This window comes from Lissotriton vulgaris, chromosome 4_1, assembly GCF_964263255.1.
Source record: "Lissotriton vulgaris chromosome 4_1, aLisVul1.2, whole genome shotgun sequence".
NCBI classification, from domain to species: Eukaryota; Metazoa; Chordata; class Amphibia; order Caudata; family Salamandridae; genus Lissotriton; species Lissotriton vulgaris.
In genome coordinates, this window is record NC_141691.1 from 2,094,575,876 (window position 1) to 2,094,601,819 (window position 25,944).

At 43.7% G+C, this 25,944-nt stretch overlaps 1 protein-coding gene across 1 annotated transcript in view; it reads left to right on the forward strand.

Moving 5' to 3' along the window:
• The window catches only part of LOC147725113 (GTPase IMAP family member 8-like), a 289,891-nt gene extending 269,732 nt beyond the window's left edge, over positions 1-20,159 (forward strand). The window contains exon 4 of the mRNA XM_086918173.1: positions 17,408-20,159. Within this exon, the coding sequence (XP_086774299.1) occupies positions 17,408-18,252 (845 nt within the window). The 3' untranslated portion in view covers positions 18,253-20,159. The remainder of the gene's footprint in view (positions 1-17,407) is intronic.
• Positions 20,160-25,944: the final 5,785 nt, after the last annotated feature.

Here is a 25,944-nt window from a genome sequence, read left to right on the forward strand (position 1 = left end):
AATCTTCCCAAGTGCCATGACTGTCTGATTGGTGACAGCTTCCACAACACAAGTTAATCGCCTTATCTTTCTGCTATTCAATGCAGCAACCACAAAAAAGAACAAACCCAAATTGAATTCGACATATTGTTGCAAAGTGGTATCTGTCTGGTCAACTTCATCTGTACTTATTGTTCCTTTACATCTATTCTTGGAAATGTCATTATACAACTTTAAATTTAGGTGATATGATGAAGGGGCCAAGAACACGGGTGGTAACAAAAAAGATATGTAACATACCCCGGACCACCCAACAGGTAATTATTTTTATCCTTTATTACCACATACATAATAGGAATTATGTGAAGACCTAAAACTACTGTTGTTAGTACCTTCAATAATCAATGTCAAAATACATTCACTCCGTCCTACTGGAATTCTCCCAACACTACTTATACATAGTTCTGCTTTAACTCTGGTCACAGAAATTACAAATGGTCCATTGTCTTTAATGTTCCTCATATTCCAGAAGACATATGGTCTCGAAATATTGTTCGGTTGGTACTCTTCCCATTCCCATTTAGTGGCTTGAGGATAACCACCTTCATCTTGGTAGCATACTTTATTCAACCAAAAAATAATTCCACCTACTGACGGCTTTCCGAAAGCAAACAAAGGAGCATACCTAGCTTGACAAGAACCATTATGGGAAAATGGTAGAGGAATAAAAGGTGTTTCTCCTTTTCTTTTGGTGTGTAGGTATCATTCCACACACCCAACAATTGGTAGTATTCGTGGCATTGTGTGTATGATGCAACATCTGGTTGAATGTGTTATTCAGGTAGGATTGTCGATGCTTCTGCTCATGATAGGGAGGCGTATAATAATGGTGTTTCACTGGAGCTGTAGTAGTGGCAACGAAAAGCTGTCGAGCAGGAGCCACTTTCTCAACAAACCAATGATTCTTTTGTTATTCATTTCAGCAACAGTGATGAGTGATCTTTCTAAAAACTTGTTGAAAACAATCGTTGAAGCTCTTATCCCTTGGGCAGCCGCTGATTTCTTCACCACGGGCCAATACGGGTGTCACTACACTAACGCAGAGCTTATCCCCCCCTTGCCACATCGGCTCTCCGTTTCGCTAACCCAGGACGGTAGCTCAACCAGTCTTTTACAACACTGCAGATTCTTTCCTCTGTCTCAAGTAGTATCGCGATGCTCCAGGAATCGTGTGGTCCAGGAAGACTTCCGCAGATTCGTCAGGTGAGATAGCTTGACCTTTCTCCGTCTCCAGAATCTATCGATGGTCAGTCAGTGCAGCAGGTTCCAGCAAGGCAGGCGACACGTGCATGCAATGCGTGCTGTGGACCCAGTTCTTCTTGTTCGTCACTCGAACTGCTGTCCTTGTAGTCATGAGCACCTGCTCTGGACCTCACCACCTTGGTTCCAAGCTGTTTCATTTGCTGCTTTTGCAAATAATGCTGTTCTAAAAGGGGCTCTAATCAATGCTAGATCCCTATCTAAACACGCACTCGACATATATGATACCATTGTCGAAGAAAATCTTGACTGCCTGTTCGTCACAGAGACGTGGCTAAAATCATGGTCCACGCCAGACATAGTGCAAGCACTCCCCCTGGGATATCAGATCCAAAGAATGGACAGGGAGGAGACTCGGGGGGGGGGAATAGCAATAATATATAGAGACTCTTACAACTGCACCACAACGAAACTTCAAGAGCTTAAGGACGCGGAAGGGTTATGCTTTTTACTTAAACTCACAGACTCTTTTACCTTTGCTGGTGCTTTAATCTATCGCCCCCCAGGTCCCTGCAAAAGCTTCCTAGAAAGCATAGGAGAGGCACTGAGCCCCCTGGCCACGCGCTTCTCTAATTTCACTGTATTAGGAGATATCAATATCCATCTTGACTCACCTATGGATACCTCAGCAATTACCTTTAGGGATACCATGGACGTACTGGGCCTGACTACATGCGTCACACAGCCCACACATGAGGCGGGGCACACGATTGACTGCATATCAACTAACCTGCAAGACATTCAAATCAAATCCCATAAAATCCTAACCTGGACAGATCATACATTAATACCATTTGTACTACCATTTAAAATACTAAGAAATAATAAACTCGCAGGGAAAACTGTACACAGCAGTCAATTAGAATGGAAAGATGCCATGAAAAATCCAGAACTGCTTAACATAGCAAAAGAACACGAACCTTCATGGTCAGGACAGCCTGAAGATGATAATGACAACTTCAGGAAATGGATGTCAGACTTGAAAGCAACAACAGCCCCGACCAACCGTAAACCTAGACCAACGGCTAAAAAACAATCAGCACCATGGTTTAACCCCATGTTAAAAATAAAACAAGGAGAGGTTCGTAGAGCCGAACGCAGATGGAGAACTAACTACTGCATTGAAGACAGGATTAACTACAAATCCACCAGAAGCGCATATCATGCTCTGATTAAACAAGCCAAAACCAACTTTTACACCTCGGAAGTAGAAAATGCCAGAAACAAACAAAAAACTATTTTTAAAATCGTCAATAGTTTTAATAAACCGAAAATATTAGAACAAGAAATCCCGCCTTCAGAACAACTATGCAATACCATCGCAGACTACTTTGAAAACAAGGTATTAGCACTCACCAAGGATTTCATCACCGCTGAAGTCAGGGTAAATGAGGAAAACGTGGAAAGGGACAGACTGGAAACTTTCCTGCCCATTAGCTTGGACGAGACCCATAAGGCTATCTTAGCGGCCAAGTCAGGTTCCCCGTTCGACCCCTGTCCTCCCGCACTGCTACATATGATGGTGGAGGTAGCTAACCCTGTGATTAACAGCATTGTGAACTCCTCTTTGACCACAGCAACAGTCCCAGCTGAATGGAAGCTAGCGGCAGTCAAACCATTGCAAAAAAAGCCTCTCCCTGATCCTACCACCTTATCCAACTTAAGACCAATATCCCTTCTCCCTATGCTGTGTAAAATCACTGAAGCCTGTGTAAACAAACAGATCACCAAATTCCTGGAAGAAAATGAAGCCTGGCATCCTAATCAATCGGGTTTCAGGGCTCAACACTCCACGGAAACTGCCCTCCTGCTCACCTCAGATACCATCCGCATGGCCCTGGATCAGGGTAAGAAGGCCGTCCTGATTTTATTGGACCTGTCGGCGGCCTTCGACACTGTGTCACACGCCATTCTGATTAACAGACTTGAAACCTCTGGCATTTCGGGCACAGTGTTGGAATGGATCAAAAACTTCCTGAGTGACAGGAGACAAGTAGTTACTCTCGGAGAATTTCGCTCCAAGGAAAAATTGATAAAGATGGGCGTACCACAGGGCTCAAGCCTCAGCCCAACGCTGTTTAATGTCTACACCGCCCCTCTAATTAAACTAATATCGTCATTTGGAATTGATGTAGTCGCCTATGCCGACGATACTCAATTGATATTGGTTTTGGACAAAGACACACAGGAATGGGAAGAAAAACTTAAAAGCTGCCTCACGGCAACCTTTGATTGGATGAAAGCCAATCATCTAAAATGCAACACAGGCAAGACAGAAATCGTGCCAATGGGCCCAAATAACAACTTTACGCCCAAAACCTGGTGGCCAGAAAAGGCAGAAATCCCACCGAACACTACCCAATCGGCACGAAACCTAGGGATTACATTTGACAGCAATCTCTCTTTCAAGCAGCAAGCCTTGAAAGTGGCAGGTAACTGCTTTGCCATTATTAAAGGACTCAGGAAGTTTTTCGACCTCCTTCCTTTTGAGGCTAGGAAGACGGTAACAGTCGCTCTGGTGACATCGCGGATAGACTATTGTAATAGTCTATATGCAGGTACTACAAAAACCACCACACACAAACTTCAAATGGTGCAGAATGCCGCAGCTAGGTTAGTCCTTAAATGGCCGAAGAAATCTTCTGCATCATCTGCACTAAATACTCTACATTGGCTCCCAATTAATAAGAGAGTCCTCTTTAAAATACTGATTATCACCTTTAGAGCCACCCATGCTTTGGGACCAAAATATCTACAGCAGAGATTCGCCAGATACCATCCCTCTCGCAATCTCCGCTCATCTAGCTCTAATCTCCTGTCAGTTCCTAGGTTCAAGTTCAGCACGAGAGGTGGCAAATCCCTTCCAGTACTCGGAGCTAAAGCGTGGAACACTCTCCCCCCCGACCTCCGTGCCCTAGACAAGGAAAAAGATTTCAGAAAGGGACTGAAAACCTGGATTTTCAAGCTTCAGGACTCCCAAGTTAGAGCACTAGTGTAACAGTTGGGTGAGTTCCATCCACTCCCTACCTGCTTCCTTCATCACTGAATCAGTATCTGGCGCCTTGATGCTCCCTGGAGTGAATGCAGCGCGGTACAAATGCTATTTTACATTACATTACATTACAAGACCTTGACCATCACATAGTCGCCAGGACAAAGTTCATGGGTCTCACCTGTAGATCTGTTGGAAGAGCTTCTCAAACCTGTTGATGAATAGAGATCAAACTGTTGGTTAACTGTGCCAAATAATCATTCAACAGAACACAAGGTACGTCATGTATGGAGCATGGCTTAGGAACTCCCCAAATGTTCATTGGTCTCCCAAATACCACCTCATACGAGGTAAGACCTGATCGTGAGTGTGGCACCAATCTTATGGATAATAATGCCAAAGGTAGTGCATCTGGTCACTTTAGGGACGTGGAAGTCAGTGTTTTTGCCAGCTTCAATTTTAAAGTAGCTTTATACCTTTCCACCAATCCTGCTGATTGCGGGTGGAAGACCGTATGTAATTTCTTTTTGATCCCTAACCCTTTCAGGACATACATAACAACTTGCCCAATAAAATGAGCTCTGTTGTCACTCCACAAAAGCTTACAAACACCATACCTAGGAAAAAATTCCTTTAAAAGCACCTTTGCTGTGGTAAGAGCAGTATTATCCTTTGTAGGGTACGCCTCTATGTATTTACTGAAGGCACATACCACCACTAGGATGTATTTTAGATTATTGCAGCGATCAAGTTGAATGTAATCCATCTGCAAGTCTTCAAAAGGTGCAGTTGGTGTAGCGAACCCTCCTGTAGGAGTCTGTGTCCCTTTTCCAGTATTATACTGCCAACAGATCAAACTGGACTGTACCACTCTTTTAGCTGTGCTGGTACTTTCAGGATGCTCCCAAACTTGTGTAAGCAATTTGGTTATTGCTAGAGCTCCAACATGTGTCAGCCATTGAGCCATTTGAACCATAGCCTGTAAATAAGCTGCAGGCAATTTTCACTCATTCATTCCTTTGTTACACCAACAACCCTCATCATCTAACATTCCTTCTTTAGACCATTGCTCAAGTTGTTCCACAGAGGCAGATCTCTGTATATCCAACACTTCCTCTCTAGCATCATGCCAATGGTCAGCTTGTGATTTTACTACGTACATGGATGTAGTGCTTCGCTGCATTACAGTTTCACGGGCTACGCGGTCTGCGAAGGCATTGCCTTGTCCTATTTTGTCAATGATTTTCTTGTGTTTGCTACACTTCATAATGGAAACTTTCTTCGGGTATGTAAGTGCAGTCAAGAGATTATGCACTAAGTCTCCGTCCATTATCTGCATCCGGTGGGAGGTAAGAAAGCCTCTTTCCTTCCAGAGTAGGTGAAAATCATGAACCACTCCAAAAGCATAGCAGCTATCCGTGTAAATGTTTACACACAAGTCAGTGCTAAGTTCACACGCTCGTGTCAAAGCTATTAGTTCAGCTGCTTGAGCCAACGTCTGAGGTATGCGAGCTGTTTCCACTACTGTCTCAAGTGTGGTGATTGCATAAGCAGCTGAAGTTGTGTCATCTGGTAACTTGGAATGGAATGGAAGGGCATTAATAGAGCGCATGGCTACCCGGAGGCCTCCCAGGGCTAAGTCATCAACACAGGGCCAGGGAACTATGGAAAGAGCAAGGTCTTTAATTGCCTCCAGAAAGCCATGTCGCCCTGAGTTACGCGTAGGTGGAGAGGTAGGGAGTTCCATAGTTTAGAAGCTTTATATGAGAAGGGTCTGCCGCCGCTCCTGGTTATCTTGATTCTAGGTGTCTCTATGGAGATCATCTGAACGTAGGTTCCGACTGGCTTTATAAGTGTGGATCATAGTGGAAATCGTGGGTGGGCTGAGTCCTTGCAATGCTTTATGTACAAGGCACAGAGCCTTAAATCTGATCCGCTCTTGAACCGGGGGCCAGTGGAGGGTGCGGAGGGCACGTCTGGCCGAAAGCCTGTTGGAAGTTCCTGTAAGCAGCCTTGCTGCACTGATTTGTACGGTTTGGAGTTTCCTGACTGTCGAGATGGGAGCACCTAATTACAGTGCGTTCCCATAGTCTAATCTGGAGAGTATAAAGGATTGGATCATTACTTTCTTTGCCATCGGGGGAAGGAGGGGTAGAACCTTTCGCGCCGTTTTTAGGAGGCCATAGCACAGGGCTGCAGTTTTCCTGGATTGGGTCCTGAGGCTGAGATCCTGGTCCAACCATCCTCCAAGGCTCTTCATTTCTAATTTAGGGGTGGTGGCTTGGCCTATGCAAGAGGGCCACATCAGAATGGGGATAAAACTGATAGGGTTACCCAATAATCTCAGTTTTCCCTCCATAAAGTTTAAGCTGGGACTGGTCCATCCAATTTGAAATGTTGCTCAAGCAAGAATGAAGGGTATGGGTTTCCTGATCGGGTTGATTGAGCCCTACCACCAGCTGAGTGTCATCAGCGTAGGTGACTATACGAAAGCTGTGTTGGTCTACTATGTCTGCTAGTGGGGACATGTAGACATTAAAAAGGGTAGTGCTGGGCGAGGAGCCCAGGCACCCCGCACTGACCGGATGTGGGTTTGGAATAGTATTTCCTTCAAACAACTGATAGATTCTGCCCTCTAAGAAGGAGGCTAGCCATTGGAGTGCCGCGCCATCCACTCCTATGTTCCTGAGCCGCTGGATCATAATCGAGTGATTTACTGTGTCAAAAGCGGTGCTCAGGTCAAGGAGTAGAATAGCCGCCGAACCTCCTGAGTCCAGGATTTTCCTGCTCTCTTCAACTACTGCCAGAAGAGCCGTTTCGGTGCCTTGACATGGTCGGAAGGCAGTTTGTGAGGGGTGGAGCAGGTTATGGGTTTCAAGGAATCCAGAGAGAGAAGAATTGACGTGTTTCTCCATTACCTTGCTCCGTTACCGACTTTATATAATACCAAGGGCCAGGGGTGTACATGTTTTCCTAAGTTCAATGGTTCAAACAAAAGAAAACTGTGGCTTTCTTTGCATTCTCTAGCATGCTGACTAGGGGAAAAGCAAAAGTGATCTACGCGCTTGTCCTAGTTTGCCACAAGCCACATACTGAAACTAGGAATCAAATATAGTTTTTTACCCTTTGAGGGCTGACACTGGATTCAACAGAAATTCTAATCAATTATGGGATCTGCTCACCGATCTCGGTGTGCAGATGTGAATCCATTTGGGCAGCTGTGCTTCCTTCGACAGCAGTCCGCTTGATAAATAAATCTCTTCTGGCTTATTTTCATAAATGGTGCTCGAATATGATTTTACCTTAAATAAATGAAAAGACAAGAGGCATTTGGCAAAACAGGAACAAGTTGTTTTAATTAAACTCAGAATCTGGGAGAATATCGACAGAGGTGCAGCTGAAGACAGTCTCAGAGTACAGAAGTTTTGGCCGCACATATGTACATTTTGTGATAGCAGTAAAACACTTTGATATTCTTTAAAAAGCATCATAGTCATAAATAACAAGAAAAACATCTGATAAGGGGGACCCAAATGGCTCTCAACCTCAGGAGGAGCTAGTTTGGTCCAGAGTGTATATATCCAGAGGTCCGGTTTGGTGAGCGCATGATCACCTTGTGCGGTATTCAAGTTGTGTCCTGATTGATTGAGTGTGCCTAACTACGTCTGGCATCTAAATCTGTAGTATTTTGGGCAAACATGTTTTATTGGGGTCAATCTCCTCGGTCCTGTTTGTGGCATGACTACCTACCTGTGAGATTGATCAGGATTTTTCATGGGTGCATGTTTGTCTTTGACAGGCAACTGGTGGGGTTACACTTAGCCCAATCAGTAGGCTTGGGTTTTGTCTAACCACATATCTCTGACTTGGTATTAGTAGAGAGGTCATCTTGGATGAATCAAACAGCAATGATACGAATTTGTTTCTGTGTACGTGTAACATGGAGATCATTGATATCATATTAGCCGATATTAAAATTATTGTACGTACGGTGTTCATCAACATTGGATCTACTCATATTGGCATCATTGTGCGTGCATAGATAACAGCGCACATTGATCTTGCATTTATTGGTGCTACTGCTCATCTATACATTAGGGTGTACATTGTTATGATATTGTTCAATCTCAACAAAGGTTTCACCAGCCTGTTGGTGGGGCACAACTTATAACACTCCATATTCCTCTCTGACCAATGAAGAAAATGGCTTTCAGCCTATGACCTACTTGCTTTCATAGTAGTTCCTATTTGCCTCTCTGCAAACATGCCCTACATACATGTTGCAGGGCAAATCCAAGATGGATTATGTCTTTTGACACATTGAACTTGGGCTCTGGGGCTGGTGGTAAGAGTGGAGAGTATTCTTTGGTAATGTTGGCACTCTCTCACATTTAATAGTACATTCCAGTTTGAAGCAGTCACAATAGCCACAACAAACCCTGAGGCAGACGTCTGAAAGTATATAAGCAGGGTACTTCAGCATGAATTCTCATGGCATACTGTTCTTTTATGTTCAAGTACACACCAAGTGTTACAAGAGACTTAACAGAGCTGCATGCACATCATGATTTGACTATGTGCTGTTAAAAGGAGGCACACAGGCTTCGTATTCTGTTGAGCTCAGAGGAGTCATCTCTGTTCATTCAGGTGAGCCTACTAGTTGCTCCTGCGAAGAAGTATACTCTTCAATAACACCTGCTCAAATTAGCCTCCAGGAGCTTCACGCATGGAAAATGGGAATTCCTAAAAGTTAACGATATCTGATATTATTTGAATTTTATGTATTTTAATTATGAAAAATAATGGCTTAAGTATCTTTCTTGTTGGTTCCATTCCCAAATTGGCAGTATTGGTATTTTGATCTGGACCCTGTTTTTCCACATAGAACAGGTAGGCATTCTGCAGTGAATATAGCTTTGTGGTCTCTGCCACTGTAGGGACAGTTTAACATTACTTCTACAAAAGTCCTTCTTTTAAATATTGTGCACTCTCATCTTGAGGTTTATAGGGCTTCATAGACGTGACCTACTAATATTAAAAAGTGAGTATTATACCTGAGAAACAGGGTTATTTTAACAGGTAGCATTGCAGAATTCAGGCTGCAATTGTAGATCTGATGCCATGGTTGCATTTCCACTGTAGTGGAAGGCACAATTGGTACTGCAATCTACAGGTGGAAAAACAGGGTTACTACTCAGAAGGTGTGCATTTCCCACAGTAGTGTTTTAAACTTTTTATATTGATACTTTTAAATGCTTTAAACAATCTTTTTAAGCTAGGTTTGTCTGTTCTGTGTTCTACCTACCAGAATTTTATCTTGGGGTTTAATTAATGAAACATTTGACTGTTCCTAACAGAAAAGTAACTCCATGACTTGTGTTGGAAACCAATTCACCATAACTAATAAACCACTTTCACACATTATTCTTTTGGGTAAAAACCATCCATGGTGCATGTTTTTATCTGCAGCAAGGATATGTCATGATAGAGCATTGTACAAAAATAGAAACAAGGTCTTAGAGTTAATAACCCTCTTGCACAACTCTGGTATTCTATGTAGGGTTATATGTCTGAAGAACGCATTCCTTTCCCTTAAATTCTGTTAATCTACAGTCTTTACAACAAATGCACTACACATTCCTTTACTATGCATATGGTTACAATGATATGTGTGGGGAAAGCGCTGGACTTTGGAGCAGTATAATTTGCTATTCCAACTCCAGTCTGTGTAACAGTATGTAAAGCGTTGAACTTTAAAGTCCAACTTTGCTTTCCCAGGTCTGTGTAATAACTTGTGTGGTTAAGGAATGCGTGGTAAAGTAGCATTTGTTGGAAGGGCCACGTCATAACTGCATCATGTGGTTGGACATCATTGTAAATGCTGTTTCCTTCCATGTAGGGTCCAGTTATACAAGAATTGCCAACATGTGCGGTCACATTCTTCTTCAAGTTACATTAACTTTTTCAAGGCTATAAATCAGAACACAAATGTACCAAGTTCCAAAATGGCTTTTGAAACTATAAACTGAATCCTCAAAGCAGTTATTTTGTTCAACTATAAAACATAACAGAGTACTAAAACCCAACTAGGTAATTGAATTGAGAGGTAATGTCAAAAAATTACAGAAAGGTGGCACACATTAGTAGGAAAACACACAAGATGATGGACGGAATGTTGCACAATGGCAAAACATTCACCCCCTGTCACAGATCTAGGTTTAATCCATTGTTAATTTGCTCACCTAGCCACCCCAGTTCAGACATGGCCATATGCAAATCAGTCTTGACCCTGTGCCTCATGGGAACAGTCCAGACTGAACTACCAAGCCACGCCTTCCCTGGACCGGAATCAAGCATCCTAGGACCGGTTTCTGGCTATCAGCCATCTTCAGCCAGGATAGCTTGACTCCAGTGGCGTAGTGAGCACGGGACCCACGTCTGGGCATACCCTTCCCACATAGGGTGAAAAGCAAAACACACAAGATGATGGACGGAAGGTTGCACAATGGCAAAACATTCACCCCCTGTCACAGATCTGGGTTTAATCCATAGTTATTTTGCTCACCAAGCCATCCCAGTTCAGACATGGCCATATGCAAATCAGTCTTGACCCTGTGCCTCATGGGAACAGTCCAGACTTAACTACCAAGCCATATCTTCCCTGGACCGGAATCAAGCATCCTAGGACCGGTTTCTGGCTATCAGCCATCTTCAGCCAGGATAGCTTGACTCCAGTGGCGTAGTGAGCACCAGACCCACGTCTGGGCATACCCTTCCCACATAGGGTGAAAAGCAAAACACACAAGATGATGGATGGAATGTTGCACAATGGCAAAACATTAACCCCTGTCACAGATATGGGTTTAATCCATCGTTATTTTGCTCACCAAGCCACCCCAGTTCAGACATGACCATATGCAAATCAGTCTTTACCCTGTGCCTCATGGGAACAGTCCAGACTGAACTACCAAGCCATGTCTTCCCTGGACCGGAATCAAGCATCCTAGGACTGGTTTCTGGCTATCAGCCGTCTTCAGCCAGGATAGCTTGACTCCAGTGGCGTAGTGAGCACAGGACCCACGTATGGGCATACCCTTCCCACTTTTTCAAGGATATAAATCAGAACACAAATGAACCAAATTCCAAAATGTCTTTTGAAACTATAAACTGAATCCTCAAAGCAGTTATTTTGTTCAACTATAAAACATAACAGAGTATTAAAACCCAAGTAGGTAATTGAATTGAGAGGTAATGTCAAAAAATTACAGAAAGGTGGGACACATTAGTAGGACCCTGCATATTCTTGAAAGACACATGATTAAAAAAGGGGGAGGGGAGAGAGTTACCTGTGGTGCTGGAGCAGCGCCAATATTGGCTGGGAGGGGTTGCCACCATTGACGCGGCGGTTCCTGTAGAAGAAGTTGAAGGCGCCAACACCGGACCTTGGCCCAGAAACAGAGGCCTTGCAGACTCTGTCAGGTACGTTTTCTTTATATTTAATTTTAATTTTAAACTCCCCTCTGCCCCCATCCCTGCACGACCTCCCGCAAGTATTGTGACTGAGCCACGACTGCTAGGGTCGCTCAATCACCTTTTGATATTGCACAGAGCTGTCCTGCCTTTTAACTAGGTTAACACATTGATACATCCCACTTGGGCATCATGGTGCTGAATAACATGTTTATTGGTACCAAATTCGAAGGGGCTCTTTTTCACAACCTCAGAAGGATGATTAGCTGAGTGGGCCAAACGTGATACCTGTTACTATCATGAGTGATTTCTGCAATAGTCTACTGAGGCGACAGACACCCGGGCTTTATCAACTGAATGCCAACAGATACAGCCAATGACAATTAAATGCAGTTTTGAGGACAGTGTGCTGCCTCTTACGCCATTTGCTCAGAAATAAACTCCAATTTATCTGAGGCTCTTCCCTCGCTTGCTCGGCTGTAAACCAGCCCTGGCTGCCCTGGCTGCCCCACCCCATAGGTTATCAACTACACAAGCACTGGTGGATCTACATTGGCTACCAGTAACACAAAGGATTCAGTTCAAATCACTGTGCATTGAGTTTAGAGCACTCCATGAACAGGGCCCTAAGACACTCCAGGACAAGTTTCAGTGGTACAAGCCTACCCGGAATCTTCGCTCCTCTACTGCCAATTGTGCCAGAATCCCAAATAGCCAGACCCTGGGAGGAAGAGCCTTTAGGGTGGCAGCAGCTCGCCTTTGGAATGACCTCCCTTTAGAAATTAGGAGGACACAAAGTCTGCTGCTGTTCCCCAAAAAATTAAGACCTGGCTCTTCCCTAGGGTATAATATGTTTTTATTTGAGGGTAGCAGTAGATTTGCAGAATGGTAGGCTCTTTTTGTCTTGTGCAGCTGACAGTTCTTGTGCCAGTTGTTCTCTTAGCGCCAGGATGTCCGCAGGGTTACAGTGCGCTCTAAAAATGTAAATAATAATAATAATAATAATAATAATAATAATAATAATAATAATAATAGTGAAAACACTGTTCCACTGCCCAGGCTTTAATGAGGTCATCTTCACTCTTATTAAAGACAGTTCCAGATAATTTACTGTAAATGCTCAGGCTAGGTGAGAGCGTCAGCATTCCGCCGAGCTCTGTTGGCAACCGAGGGGGGCTGAGGGCAAGTCTCTTGTTACTATGGAAACTTTCGGGAGTCCCGATGTTGCGGGGATTTGTAAACTAAACACCTTTGTCATCACTCTTTATTTACTAATCTCTATTTATTCTGGCGTGCAGGGAGTCTGTGGCAAGCTGGTTGAGTTTATAAAGTTTGTTTAAAAGGGAAAATGGAAACTGTGCATTCTGGACGTAGGGGAATATGAAATGTGCGTAATTTATTTTTGTTTTAAGATTTTTTGGGGGGTAAAATTGCATGAAGTTCCGCAGCAAAATGTGTATTTCCAGGTGGTAATAGAACTCTCCAGGGGGAGTCAATGTTGAGTTCATCAAACATGATACTGTAATTCGATGAGAGCTGTACATAGGTCTGAGATGGTAGTAAAATGAGCGCCAATAATGGCCCCGGTTTTAACACCGGCACTATTTTGGACTTGAGCCATAAATAAAGGCACCTTGTCGGATTTAGCACTTCAGGCTACTACCAGCCAAAGGCTGGTGACAAAACAAAGCCAGTGGCGTAACGAAAGTTGAGGGGACACCCTGCAAGGTACATGGAGGGGCCAGCTCCGGATTTAATCCAGAGCTCTCAGGTCTGGGTACTGTGCCGAGGGGGTGCCCTGCAGCTTGGGGCTCCTCCTGCACAGCAGGGGCTGTGGAGACCTGTGTTACCTCACTGGTTTATACAAAGCAATACACATATATAGGTACATATCTGTAGTCAAAATAAATGCTTATATACAGAGGAATATGCTGTATGTTTCTGTTTGCGTTTGGTGGCTATGTGGGGAAGAGACAATTCTTGAATAGTTTTCTGAAGATAAGGTGGTTATCCGTGGATCTTAAGTTGGGGGGTAAAGAGTTCCATAGTTTGGCTACTTGAACAGAGAAGGATGTGTCACCCATGGTTTCTTCATGTACGGTGTGATTTTAAGGCGAGTTGTCACTCTATAGCAGTTCTAAAACAATAGAAGTTCTGAACTAAAATAAATCCTGTTCTTTTCCTTGTGAACATACCTGTTTCTAATTTTCTGAACGGAATGACTGTGTGGGGTGCCGTGAATATTAAGACGTTTCCTCCCTTTCCCATATAGTCAAACATGCATTAGCGCTGTATCTGATACCCAAACCCAAACAATAAAGCATATTTCAGTTTCATGTACTTCACTTAATCATTGGAAGTGTAAACACAGTAAAATGAATTTTATGGGGTAATGCCGTCTCTGCTGTGCCTATAGCTGCCTGATCAATTTCCAGCTGAATATGTATCTTATTTATTTCATGCGCCTACTAGTTTGTAGTGCTGAAATTTTTGCCTCCATGTACATGTTCTCTATGTGTACTGTGTGTTTCATACAAGTGTGAAGTGTTATCAAGGCTTTGTCAAAACTTTACTTTCCACAGTTTAACCCCTTGGGCACGGGCGCGATTCTGCGCCTGTGCGGCATTTTTTGAAGTGGGCGGGTTCATGACGGCCCCCAGCCGTCATCAGCACACGCCCACCGTGATGCATGACGGCTGGGGGCCGTCATCAGCATCAAAGGGGTTAATCGACATGCTTGCTCAATATATATAGATTCAATACATCCTGTTTACTTTTGATACTCCATATTATCATTTGAATGTTATTATGTTGCACCAATTTGGTAAATTGGGTAATATCGAGTTTGGGATTCTTTGTGTTTCCATTTGTAATGTAGGTTTTTGAGCCTTGAGAAATACAGCCGAAAAAACATGGCATCCACTGTTTGCAGCTTTGGGGTCTTTTGAACATTAGTCTATTTCCTTTTCCGCCCTTCGCCCACAGAGATAACATTAGTTTGATTAAAAGAGCCAAGGAGTGTTTTGATTTCTCATTAGGCATTCCTTTATACTTTAGTACATATGTTGGATCATGATTACTGCACATTTGCATTTCACCAGATCTGTCAGATGAATTTGCTTTGCCCTTTGTTGACTTGTAGATTTAGCCTAAGGTCTGCCATAGAATAGCATTGGCTGAAGCATATCTGCCAGGGTACCCTAGAGAAGTGCCTTCAGATGATTGAATTCAAGGAACATTTAGGGGAGCAGGAACTGTATAAAAGGGCTGAGTGTTTCTCACACCCATCGGTATTTGATAAGTAGGAAGGATCCACTTTTCAAAATAGTCTGCATTGTGAAACCTTAGCAATTATTGCAAACTACAAATACAAAAATATTCACACATTTTTGGTTTCAACACGACTTTGCCATGTAGGCATTACTAAAAATCTTTCATTGGGGTAATACATTGTGATGTATTTGTTATCCCTGCAGGTGTTTGAGCACAGGAAAGATTCTAAATAAAAGGTGTATTATGTGTTACCTATTTGCATTTTTTATCCCCACACCAATTCACCTTCTGGACACAACAAACATAAGATCACTTACAACGCTGTGTTTTCACAGCATCCAGAACAGGATGTGACACAAACATATCTGGAGCAAGAGCCATTTTAGATTAAGACATCCCTGTGCACCAATCAGCACTTAAGTGAAGAAATTGGTATTGTTAAGGGTTGAGCTGCATACATTAATTCTTTACATTACAGTGACCCACCCCAATAGCTTATATCAGCAATGACAAAGCCAACAAAGTGTGCCAAATATGCTTTATTATCAAATAATATTGTTTAACTATATTGTGTTTTAATCTAACACAGTCCACAGCAACTCCAAAACACCTTGAGACCCATACACTCAAACAATCATACTTCTTCCTCACAGAATGTGATAGTGAAAAAGTCACTAACATTGTCTGTGGCGCAATTGGTTAGTGCGTTTGGCTGTTAACTGAAAGGTTGGTGGCTCCAGTTCACCCAGGGGCAGGTTAAGTAGAGTATAAAACCTATGGTCTGTTTGCCATCTGCTTTCACCTCGGTGTTTATATACCCGGTAACACTGGGCGTAGTTCGCATAGTAGCGCTACGCGTAGCTACGCGAAGTGCACTTCACAATACGTGAGCTACTCGGAGCTACGCGAATTGTGTAGTGCACTGTGCAAAATGCTGTTCGCACTGATTGCACAGTTGCGGATGCTTGTCCGCACTGTGCAATCAGTGCAAACCGCATCTTGCACAGTGCAAGCGGTCGTTTTCTGCCACTCGAGTAGATTTATACTCGAGCTGCAGCTTTCTCAATGTGGACTGGTAGTTTCTCATCGTGTGCGGTCACGATCATATGCAACCACTCGCAATGAGAAACCGGACCTCCCCACGTTGAGAATCTGCCAGAAGGTCTATTTTCCACACTCTCATCGGCAACTTGATTAACAAATTGGAATTTGTGTTTGGTACCAAATATCCGATTCAGTATTTGGAAGGTGCATCCCTCCTAAATACTGAATCACAATAGTATGCTTTAATATTTTGTGACCAAATTCCGGTAGCAAAACGGCAATACTTTACTACCAGTTTAAAACTGGTGGTTAACCATTTGCAAAGGGTGAGTGGTTCTTTGAGGACTGTTTCCCCTTTGAGACACCAGTGGCCCCATTTACAAAGTTTCCGTTTTTTCTTTTTAAGTGCATCCTATTTTCCGTTACGGGTAGCATTTAAAAAAGATAAAGATTGCTTTTCAAAAAACAATTACAGACATGGTGGTCTGCTGACCTCAGAGGCCATCATACCTCTTTTGGCTGAGAGTCCCAATGGTTTGCAAATTGTAACCTACCTCATTAAAATGCACGAGCCAATAGGAATCACTAGTGAAACTCAAAAGAGTTTCATACATTAGGAATAGTGATTTTCTAATTGCAGTTCGATACTCTTAATTTGTGTACATCTTCCCATACGTTCTTGCATCAGAGGTCTACAAAACCAAGACTGCAGCTCTTGGGTAAACCACATTTCATATCAAGACATAAATTATTAAGTTTAGTATAAAATATTACAATGTTTCTTTCAAATCCCTGTAGTTAAGAATGAGTAACCTAAACATATATGAATGTTCAGAGGAGTCAGTGCAGACATGTAAGACCGGTCTGAGAATTTGTGTGTGGACATGTGTTTCATGTCCATTCATTCTGGTGTTTTATTAAGTGCATATCTCACTTGGTGATTTAGAGATTTGAGGGGAATTTGAAAAGGAATATGTATTTTGGAATTGGGCCAGTGGTCGTTCTATTTATGAGAGATTGTGGTAAATGCTCAGCCTCCTAAGAGTCTACTGTCATGGTGGGGGTTGTGTGTGCTGTTGAGAAATCTGACCGCTGATATTCTGTGTTAGCACAGTGGCTGTAATGAGTTTCAATGCTTTAATTTTACTTTTGTATTAGAGGACAGTCAATGGTGAAACCCCCACACCCTTCTTAGCATTCTGAAATGCAGCCAGTGGGACCTGTGTGTAACCTGTGTGCGACCTGCGTGAGCTGTGTGTGATCTGCGTGTGACCTGTGTGTGACCTTCCTGTGACCTGTTTGTAACCTGTGTGACCTGTGTGCGACTAGTGTGTAACCTTTGCTCTCTTCTCTTCACAGTGACCCGTGAGCTGAGGATTGTCCTGGTCGGGAGGACTGGAGCAGGCAAAAGTGCAACCGGAAACACCATCCTCGGGCGCAGAGAGTTTAACTCTGGAGTGTCTTCAAATGCAGTGACAAGTGAATGCGAGGAAGGGTCCTGTGTGAGGAGCGGGCACAAGGTTGTGGTCGTTGATACTCCTGGACTGTTTGACACCCATGTTCCAAATTCAGTAATTGCTCAAGAGATCGCTAAATGTGTAGTAATGGCGGCCCCTGGGCCCCACGCCATAGTCCTGGTGATCCATGCCGGTCGCTTCACTGATGAAGAGGCAAGGGCCGTCCAGGACATCCAGACTCTATTTGGAGAAGAGGCTGTGGGGTACATGCTCATCCTGTTTACAAGGATGGATGACCTGGAAGCTGATGGAGTTACCCTGGAAGAGTACATCCTAAACTCGGATCCCAGGCTCAGAGGGGTTGTTGAGGGCTGCGGGGACCGCTACTTGGCCTTTAACAACCGGGCTCAAGGCGCATTGAGGGAGCAGCAGGCGGAGGAGCTGATCTCAATGGTCCAGAGCATGGTGAACAGGAACGGAGGCTCCTACTACAGGAATCAGAGGTTTCAGAGGGCGGAGGAAGAGATCCAGAGAAGGGAGGATGAGATCAAGGAGGAAAGGGAGAAATCTGGGAAGACGAGTAAAGAGCTGTCGCCCCCCCGCGAAGAGGCCAAGAAGAGCATCCTGGCACGCATACTGAAAGCATTCATGCAGTCGATAGAAGGGCTGTTAACGCTAGGAGACATTGCAGAGTCATTGAGCGCAATATTCCAATAACCTGAAAAAAGCGGTGAACATAGAAATAAAACTGCAGCTTCCGATTCTTGGGCCGCCAGTCCCACTGCTTTCATTTTCACTCTGAAACATTGTGGGCTCACATGTATTCACTGCCACAAATGCACTTATTGACTGCCACACACACTTATTCTCTGCCACACTCACATTGTTCTCTGCCACACTCACACTTATTCTCTGCCACACTCATACTTATTGACTGCCACACTCACACTTATTATCTGTCACACTCACACATATTCTCTGCCACACTCACACTTATTTTCTGCCACACTCACATGTATTCTCTGCCACACTCACACTTATTCTCTGCCACACTCACACATATTCTATGCCACACACACACACTTATTGACTGCCACACTCACACGTATTCTCTGCCACACTCACACGTATTCTCTGCCAGACTCACACTTATTTTCTGCCACACTCTCACTTATTCTTTGCCACACTCACTCGTGTTCACTGCCGCAATGACACTTATTCTCTGCCACACCCACACTTATTCTCTGCCACACTCACACTTATTCTCTGCCACAAACACACATATTGACTGCCACACTCACAGTTATTCTCTGCCACACTCACACTTATTGACTGACACACTCACATGTATTCTATGCCCCACACACACACTTATTGACTGCCACACTCATACTTATTCTCTGCCACACTCACACTTATCGGCTGCCACACTCACATGTATTCTATGCCCCACACACACACTTATTGACTGCCACACTCATACTTATTCTCTGCCACACTCACACATATTCTCTACCACACTCACACTTATTTACTGCCACACTCAAACTTATTCTCTGCCACACTCACACTTATTCTCTGCCACACACACACTCATTGACTGCCACACTCACACTTATTCTCTGCCACACTCACACTTACTCACTGCCACACTCACACTTATTCTCTGCCTCACTCATACTGATTGACTGCCACACTCACACTTATTCTCTGCCAGACTCACACGTATTCTCTGCCACACTCACACTTATTTTCTGCTACACTCACACGTATTCTCTGCCACATTCACACTTATTTTCTGCCACACTCACCCTTATTCTCTGCCACACTCACCCTTATTCTCTGCCACACTTTCATGTATTCTCTTCCCGGCTCACACTTATTTTCTGCCACACTCTCACTTATTCTTTGCCACACTCACATGTGTTCACTGCCACGATCAGACTTATTCTCTGCCACACTCACACTTATTGATTGCCACACTCACACTTATTCTCTGCCACACTCACACTTATTTACTGCCACTCTCACGTGTATTTTATGCCACACACACATTAATTGACTGCCACACTCATAATTATTCTCTGCCACACTCACACTTATTCTCTGCCACACTCACACTTATTCTCTGCCACTCACACGTATTCTCTGCCACACTCACACTTATTCTCTGCCATACACACACTTATTCTTTGCCACACACACACTTATTCTTTGCCACACACACACTCTTATTGACGGCCACACCCATACTTATTGACTGCCGCACTCACTCTTAAACAAATTGCATGTCAATGACAAAAATGAATAACTGTATAATAAAATATTATAGTTTTGGCCTGTGTGTGCAGGGTAAGGGACAGAGGGATCATAATGCATTTATCAAATGGAAAATGTACCTTAATAATTAGCCTGAGTCTTAGAAGGTGAACTTCGTGGGATAATTGCCTTATTTTCTATGCATTATTTTTCTTTTCCACTTTGATTTCAATGGTGCACGACTGAGCTCAAAAGTGAAATATTTTGTGAACTCTTAAAAATTTTAACTTTGAAAGTACTTACTGTAAACCTATGTTCTTGGTCCTAAATATTACATTATATAAAATCAATACTATTTTTATGAATTGGTCTTGGATTTATACCTGAGTGTTTTTCTCTTGTATTGTCTCTGTGATGACAAATGCTTTGCACTGCCCTCTGATGAGCCTAACTGCTCAACCACACTACCAGAAATAGAGCATTAGTCATATCAATGTTTGGCTCTGTTAACCAATTTGGGACTCACTGGACATCCTGCAGGGTTTACTTAATTTTAGGACACTATATAGAGAGCCATCCTTCTATGGTATACCACTTTTATTTGAATAAGCCAATCAGACATGTCAATTGTACCATGGCTTTTGGAAATAAGCAGTAGCAATTTAACACTGGGCATTACTGATACTGACAAAGTGCACAAAGTCCCAAGGCCAACTAAAAGAAATTTAGAAAACAGTTGGAGTGAGGAAAAAAATATTTGAGGGTGACCAAGCAGAGAGGACCAAGTCCAACACAACCCCCATCCAGCCAAACACCAGGAGAGACTAATCAATACCTTGATGGATTTATCTGTTTAGGTGAAAGAACATAGAAATAGCCCTCTATTTCATAGGCCCTTGTCAGCTCTTTCTCTTCTGAACTCACTTGGATGCCTCTTTCTACACTCTCCTGAGCCACTGAAATGACCCTTGGGGAGCCCCTTTGACTCACTTTTGTACAGCATCTGTGAAGCACCTAACCTTAATTTGCTCACAGATGCATCCCACTAGGCTGACTGTACCACCATGGGCAGTAAATTGCTATGACACATTCCATTCTTTGGTACAGACCTCTGTCCCCAGCCAATGAGAACTATGCCCATAAGGACAGCAACCAGCAGAGGCCCAGACAGCTGCCAGTGCCAAGTGCCAGGTCCTGGGCCTTCCAGTATTCTCTGACCACTGCTGTCGTTTCTCAGAGTGGGGTGCGATATCCCTGGGTGTTAGTCACCCTACTTCCACCCTCCTTCCCACCATTCCTAAGGCTGATTCTCCAGCCCATAGTCTGTACCCTGAAGCTTAACAGGAGTTCCTCCACTTCCCCTCCATCTGGGTGTCTCTACTTTCCAGTTGGGATTGGTACAGCTAAAAACCTGAGCTTTCCGGAGAATCATGGTGGCCATCCCTTACAACTCTTTTAACACATGTGACACATAATTTCCTAAAATGCATTCAGTGGGAATCTGAAGCTGTATCTCTCAGCCCAATTTTGGACAAGGAAAATGGCTTTCACGGAAGCCTACTGCATTTGTCCTCCTCCTCTATTATTAGAAACGTGTCTGTCCCAACTGTGGGAATCTATTTCCACAAGCTTTCTCATCAGTCCTGAGCTGGGATGCTGTGCATTCTAAGGGTTGCCTCATAGGTAGAGAACCATTTATATATTTCACCCCCCACCATATCGCTGGGCACAAGGTCTAGTGGTATGCATACTCTGACCTGTGCAATAGACAGTTAATATATGCTCCCACTATTGCAGCTGGACTCTGCTTGCTTGGAATGTAGGTCCAGCTCTCTCAGACTCCTCTCCTGGGTCATTCTCTTCTCCTCCCTGGCTGGTTTTATGACCTCCAGGATTTTCTGGGCTGCTGTCGCTTGAGGTTGACCAGCTGCAGTCTCAGCTATCTCTCACCCTCCAAGGTTTTTTTGAATGAAACGGCCTTCCTATTCATACCATAGAATCTGATAAGGGCTGACTGCCTACACCCCCTACTTATGAGAATTTTACTGGAGTTGGCTTGTGGATACTGTCTCCTCCCAATATGGTAGACATTGAAAAGTGCTGATACACCCCATGTGCTTGTAGTGTCCTCCTGGATGGGGCCAAATGATGATGTTTAATGTAAAAGCATGGTTGATGGGCCCTGATCTATTTTGAGTCTAGGGCTTTCACTGCTATAAATGATCTCTTTTGAGTCTAGGGCTTATACTGATATGAATATTTTATACTGCAGTTAATACGGCACTTAAGAGTTTATTGTATATACTGCATATAATTGTATGATAACTACCACCCCAGCCTACTGCTTGATTCCTGATTCTGACTCAGCATTTCTACCATTCAACCATGTGCCTGCCTAACCCCACCCGAACTCTAATCTTGTGCATTACGGACCCATCTCCTGGTCCATTAACTACCAAAACAAAATGACCAGTAATGCAAAAAAGAACTTCAAGCACAGTACTCTAAAACAACATCCGGAAACACTCATTGTAAATAACTACCACTCAGCGACCAACAGCAACATAAAAACTAACTTAATTTTTTACACTAATCGCTTGACTAAATGGAAAAAACACCTTCTCTCTTCACCTTCAAGTCGTCAAGTCAGTAATCATTCCCTATGGTGAAACAATCTCCACTACCATATCCCCGACCTTCAAAGGGGAACTCACCATTTCCATCTACAGAATGGGAACGATTCTCATACAGGCCTATGCTCCGCAACTCACCACTTTTGACCACCACTTCCCCACACTTCTCTCCTTGTTAACTCAATTGAGCCATTAAACCCTATCTACCCTATCCCCCTCCACCCTCACTAATAATGTGCAACTGATCCAATCTCCCTACCGTGAACAACGTCTCCTCAATTCATGAACATCCATCATCACTCACTACAATCACACTACCCCTATCATTACTCTTCGTCGCCAAACACCCACCATTATCACATCAACTGATCACACCAGGAACAATAAACTCAGAATTAACAAACACCACAAGGCCGATCTTGACAGCTTGGGCTCTAACCTTAGCCCTCCTGTGACTGAAATCCCCAAAGGCTCTCCCCTCTCTCCCCCTTATAATCTGAACCCTCCCTCACAACCTTCCCCTTTCTCCCACACAGACTCTGTTCCCCCAACCCTTATTTCTCCCTTGTCCATCGTCATCTCCAATCCAGTGGTCACTCTCCCCACTACTACCACTGCACACTCCCCTTCCGATGTCCCACAGGCACAACCTGTCTCATCAGCTTACCTCACTGATAACCCGGTGACATCCCCATGTCCAACACCTTCACCAATCCAGCAGACACTTTCCCCCTATTATCACTGCCCACTCCCCTTCCGCTGTTGCACACCCACATACACAACCTGCCTCCACCTCTAATCTCACTGACATTCCCCGGAACTCTATCTTTCTACTTATAATTTCTCTCCTTCCTCACTTGGACACTAGTCCCAATTCTCCTCCTCTGAACTCCTTGATTGGTAACATTACTAATCCAGCTCCCAGCGCCCAACCTCTCCCCTCTCCTAATCCCACGGATTCAATCACTCTCCCTCCATAGACACAAGTCATTCTCGGCCCCTGCCTAAGACCTTAAACTTTTTTAGCTCAATTGCACATCAACTGAACAGAAAGGAGCGTTAAATTAACTCCCTTGCTCCCGATTTCCTATACTTACAATAAGACCTTCTCAACAGGACCAAGCCACTGTGCTCCCTCTCCCCGGGTAGATTTTCACCTACCCCACTCAATACCTCTCCCATGGCTCCACAGATCCTCAATCCTCCAGTCAGGTAGCGAGTCAGGCACTTTGACCCAGCCGGGACTGCCAACCCTTTTCGGTACCCAAACCTGATGAGATCAACAAATCTTACCTCGCTTTGAGCCAGAAGTCAGCCCCTTTCCCCATCCTTGTTATTATTAGCACCAACAGAATCTCTAAAAATGTCCACTCACTCAGACCTTCTGCTCAATACTCCTCTATCCACCTAACTCCCCCATCACTGAGGCTCCCACCCTCTCTCCTAAATGCTCATAAACTGCAGATCAGCTGTACAACACTCCACAGACATTGCTGAAGAAATCAAAGCCACCAAAGAGTGTTGTGAAGAAATTGCCACCTTCTTTTCTAATAAAGTCTCAAAAATTGATCAATCCTTCATCCAAACCTCTAACCCTCCTTCCCTCTTAACCTGCCCCCCTTTAATCACCCTTGACCATTTAGAAAGAGTTCTTACCAAGGGAAATCATGTCTGCCTCCAGCTAAAAAACAATGCCCATTGGTCAGACTTTGAGCTAATGTCGGAAAACGAGGTCTTCAGTATAATCTCTAACCTAAAACCTTCCTCCCACACTATGGACCTCCTCCCATCCACAATTATAAAAGAACTCAACCACACCATTTCCCATTTCCGGACAAAAAACATCAACACCTCTCTTACCTCAGGCTGTGTCCCAGAATCCCTTCAACTAGGACAAATCACACCCATTCTAGAGAAACCAGGGGCCGACTCTAATGATCTTAACAACGTCAGACCTATCTCCAACCTCCCATTCCTTGCAAAAACATTGGAGAAATGCATTCTCCACCAACTCAACAAACACATTGATGAGTTCAACCTCCTCGACACATTTCAATCAGGATTCAGGAAAGGCTGTAGCATGGAAACAGCTATGCTCAACATCTCTGGCGATATTCACAATGCTTTAGATGAAGGTGATGCCTGCCTACTCATCCTTATTGACCTATCCACGGCATTCGACACAGTAAATCATCTAGCTCTTCTGGAGACCTTGCTGAAGACCTTTGTTAAAACGGTTCTCCTCTTTCCTTCAAAAAATTAAAATCAACTCCTGTCTCTTGAAGTGAACAAAAGTCACACTTGGGGTCCCGCAAGGCTTGATCTTCTCCCCGTCCCTCTTCAATGTCTTCATGGAGCCTCTCACAATCATCTTGAAAAAGCTGGAGTGAATTACCATCTTTACGCTGATGACACCCACATTTATTTCAAAATCAAGTCTACCAGCGAAATCCGACACCTCAATGTCACTCTAACCGAGATCCAAACTTGGTTCAGCGCTAACCACCTAAAGCTCAACCCAGATAAAACGGAACTAATCATATTTCCTCCAAGAAACAGCCACAGTCCAATTCAAGAGTTGCTCAAGAATCTGGTTGCCCTAAACTGCCCCTTCGTCTTACCTGACACAATTAAGTCTCTAGGCATCACCCTTGACAAGAATTTATCAATGTAGGCCTACAACAAAAACTCTGCAAAAAGTGCTTTTCCCCCTCTAAAACACCTCAAGAAATTGAAACCTTTTCTTCCCCATGATGACCTCAAGACAGTAGTCTAATCCCTAGATCTCTCTAAAATCGACAACGGGAACGCCATTCTAACAGGGACTTCAAAAGTTCACCTAGCCCTACTAATGGAAGTGCTAAACATGGCCTCTCGACTCAAATCTGGAGTAAAAAGATTTGAACATATCACTCCAGCTCTCAACTCCCTCAACTGACTTCTCATGGAAGGTAGGTGTATTAACAAGCTGGCCTGCATCACACACAAAACCCTTCATTCTCTGGCCCCCAAATACCTGAACAACAAACTGGTAAGAGAAGGTCAATACAGAACACTGAGAAGCTCCAACTCACTCCTTCTTATTCCTCTGAAACTGGAAAAGAAAACCACCCAATACTGATCGTTTTCTGGCAAGGCTCCCTTGATGTGGAACGCTCTCCCTAGAGTCCTCAGATGCAACCCCTCCTTCTCCTGTTTCAAAAGGGACCTGAAACTCCATCTCCTTAACAAATTCTTTCCTGACCAACACCAACTAACCTCGACTTCAATATCCGAGTTGACTCCTCTCTCTCTTGACATTCAAGGTTAGTTGGTGACTGGACTGTGTTAACCACCTTTTTTATGTTCTCTCCCCCTCTGATGCACTGTTTACTTACTTTTCATGCTGTATTTTTTTTTTTATCTCTGGTTGGCTTCATTACTGCCTGCCTACTATGTAATGGATCACTGATATAATATCGATTACAAAAATATAGAAGTACCAAAATATCAAGGAAAAAATATAGAATACAAAAAT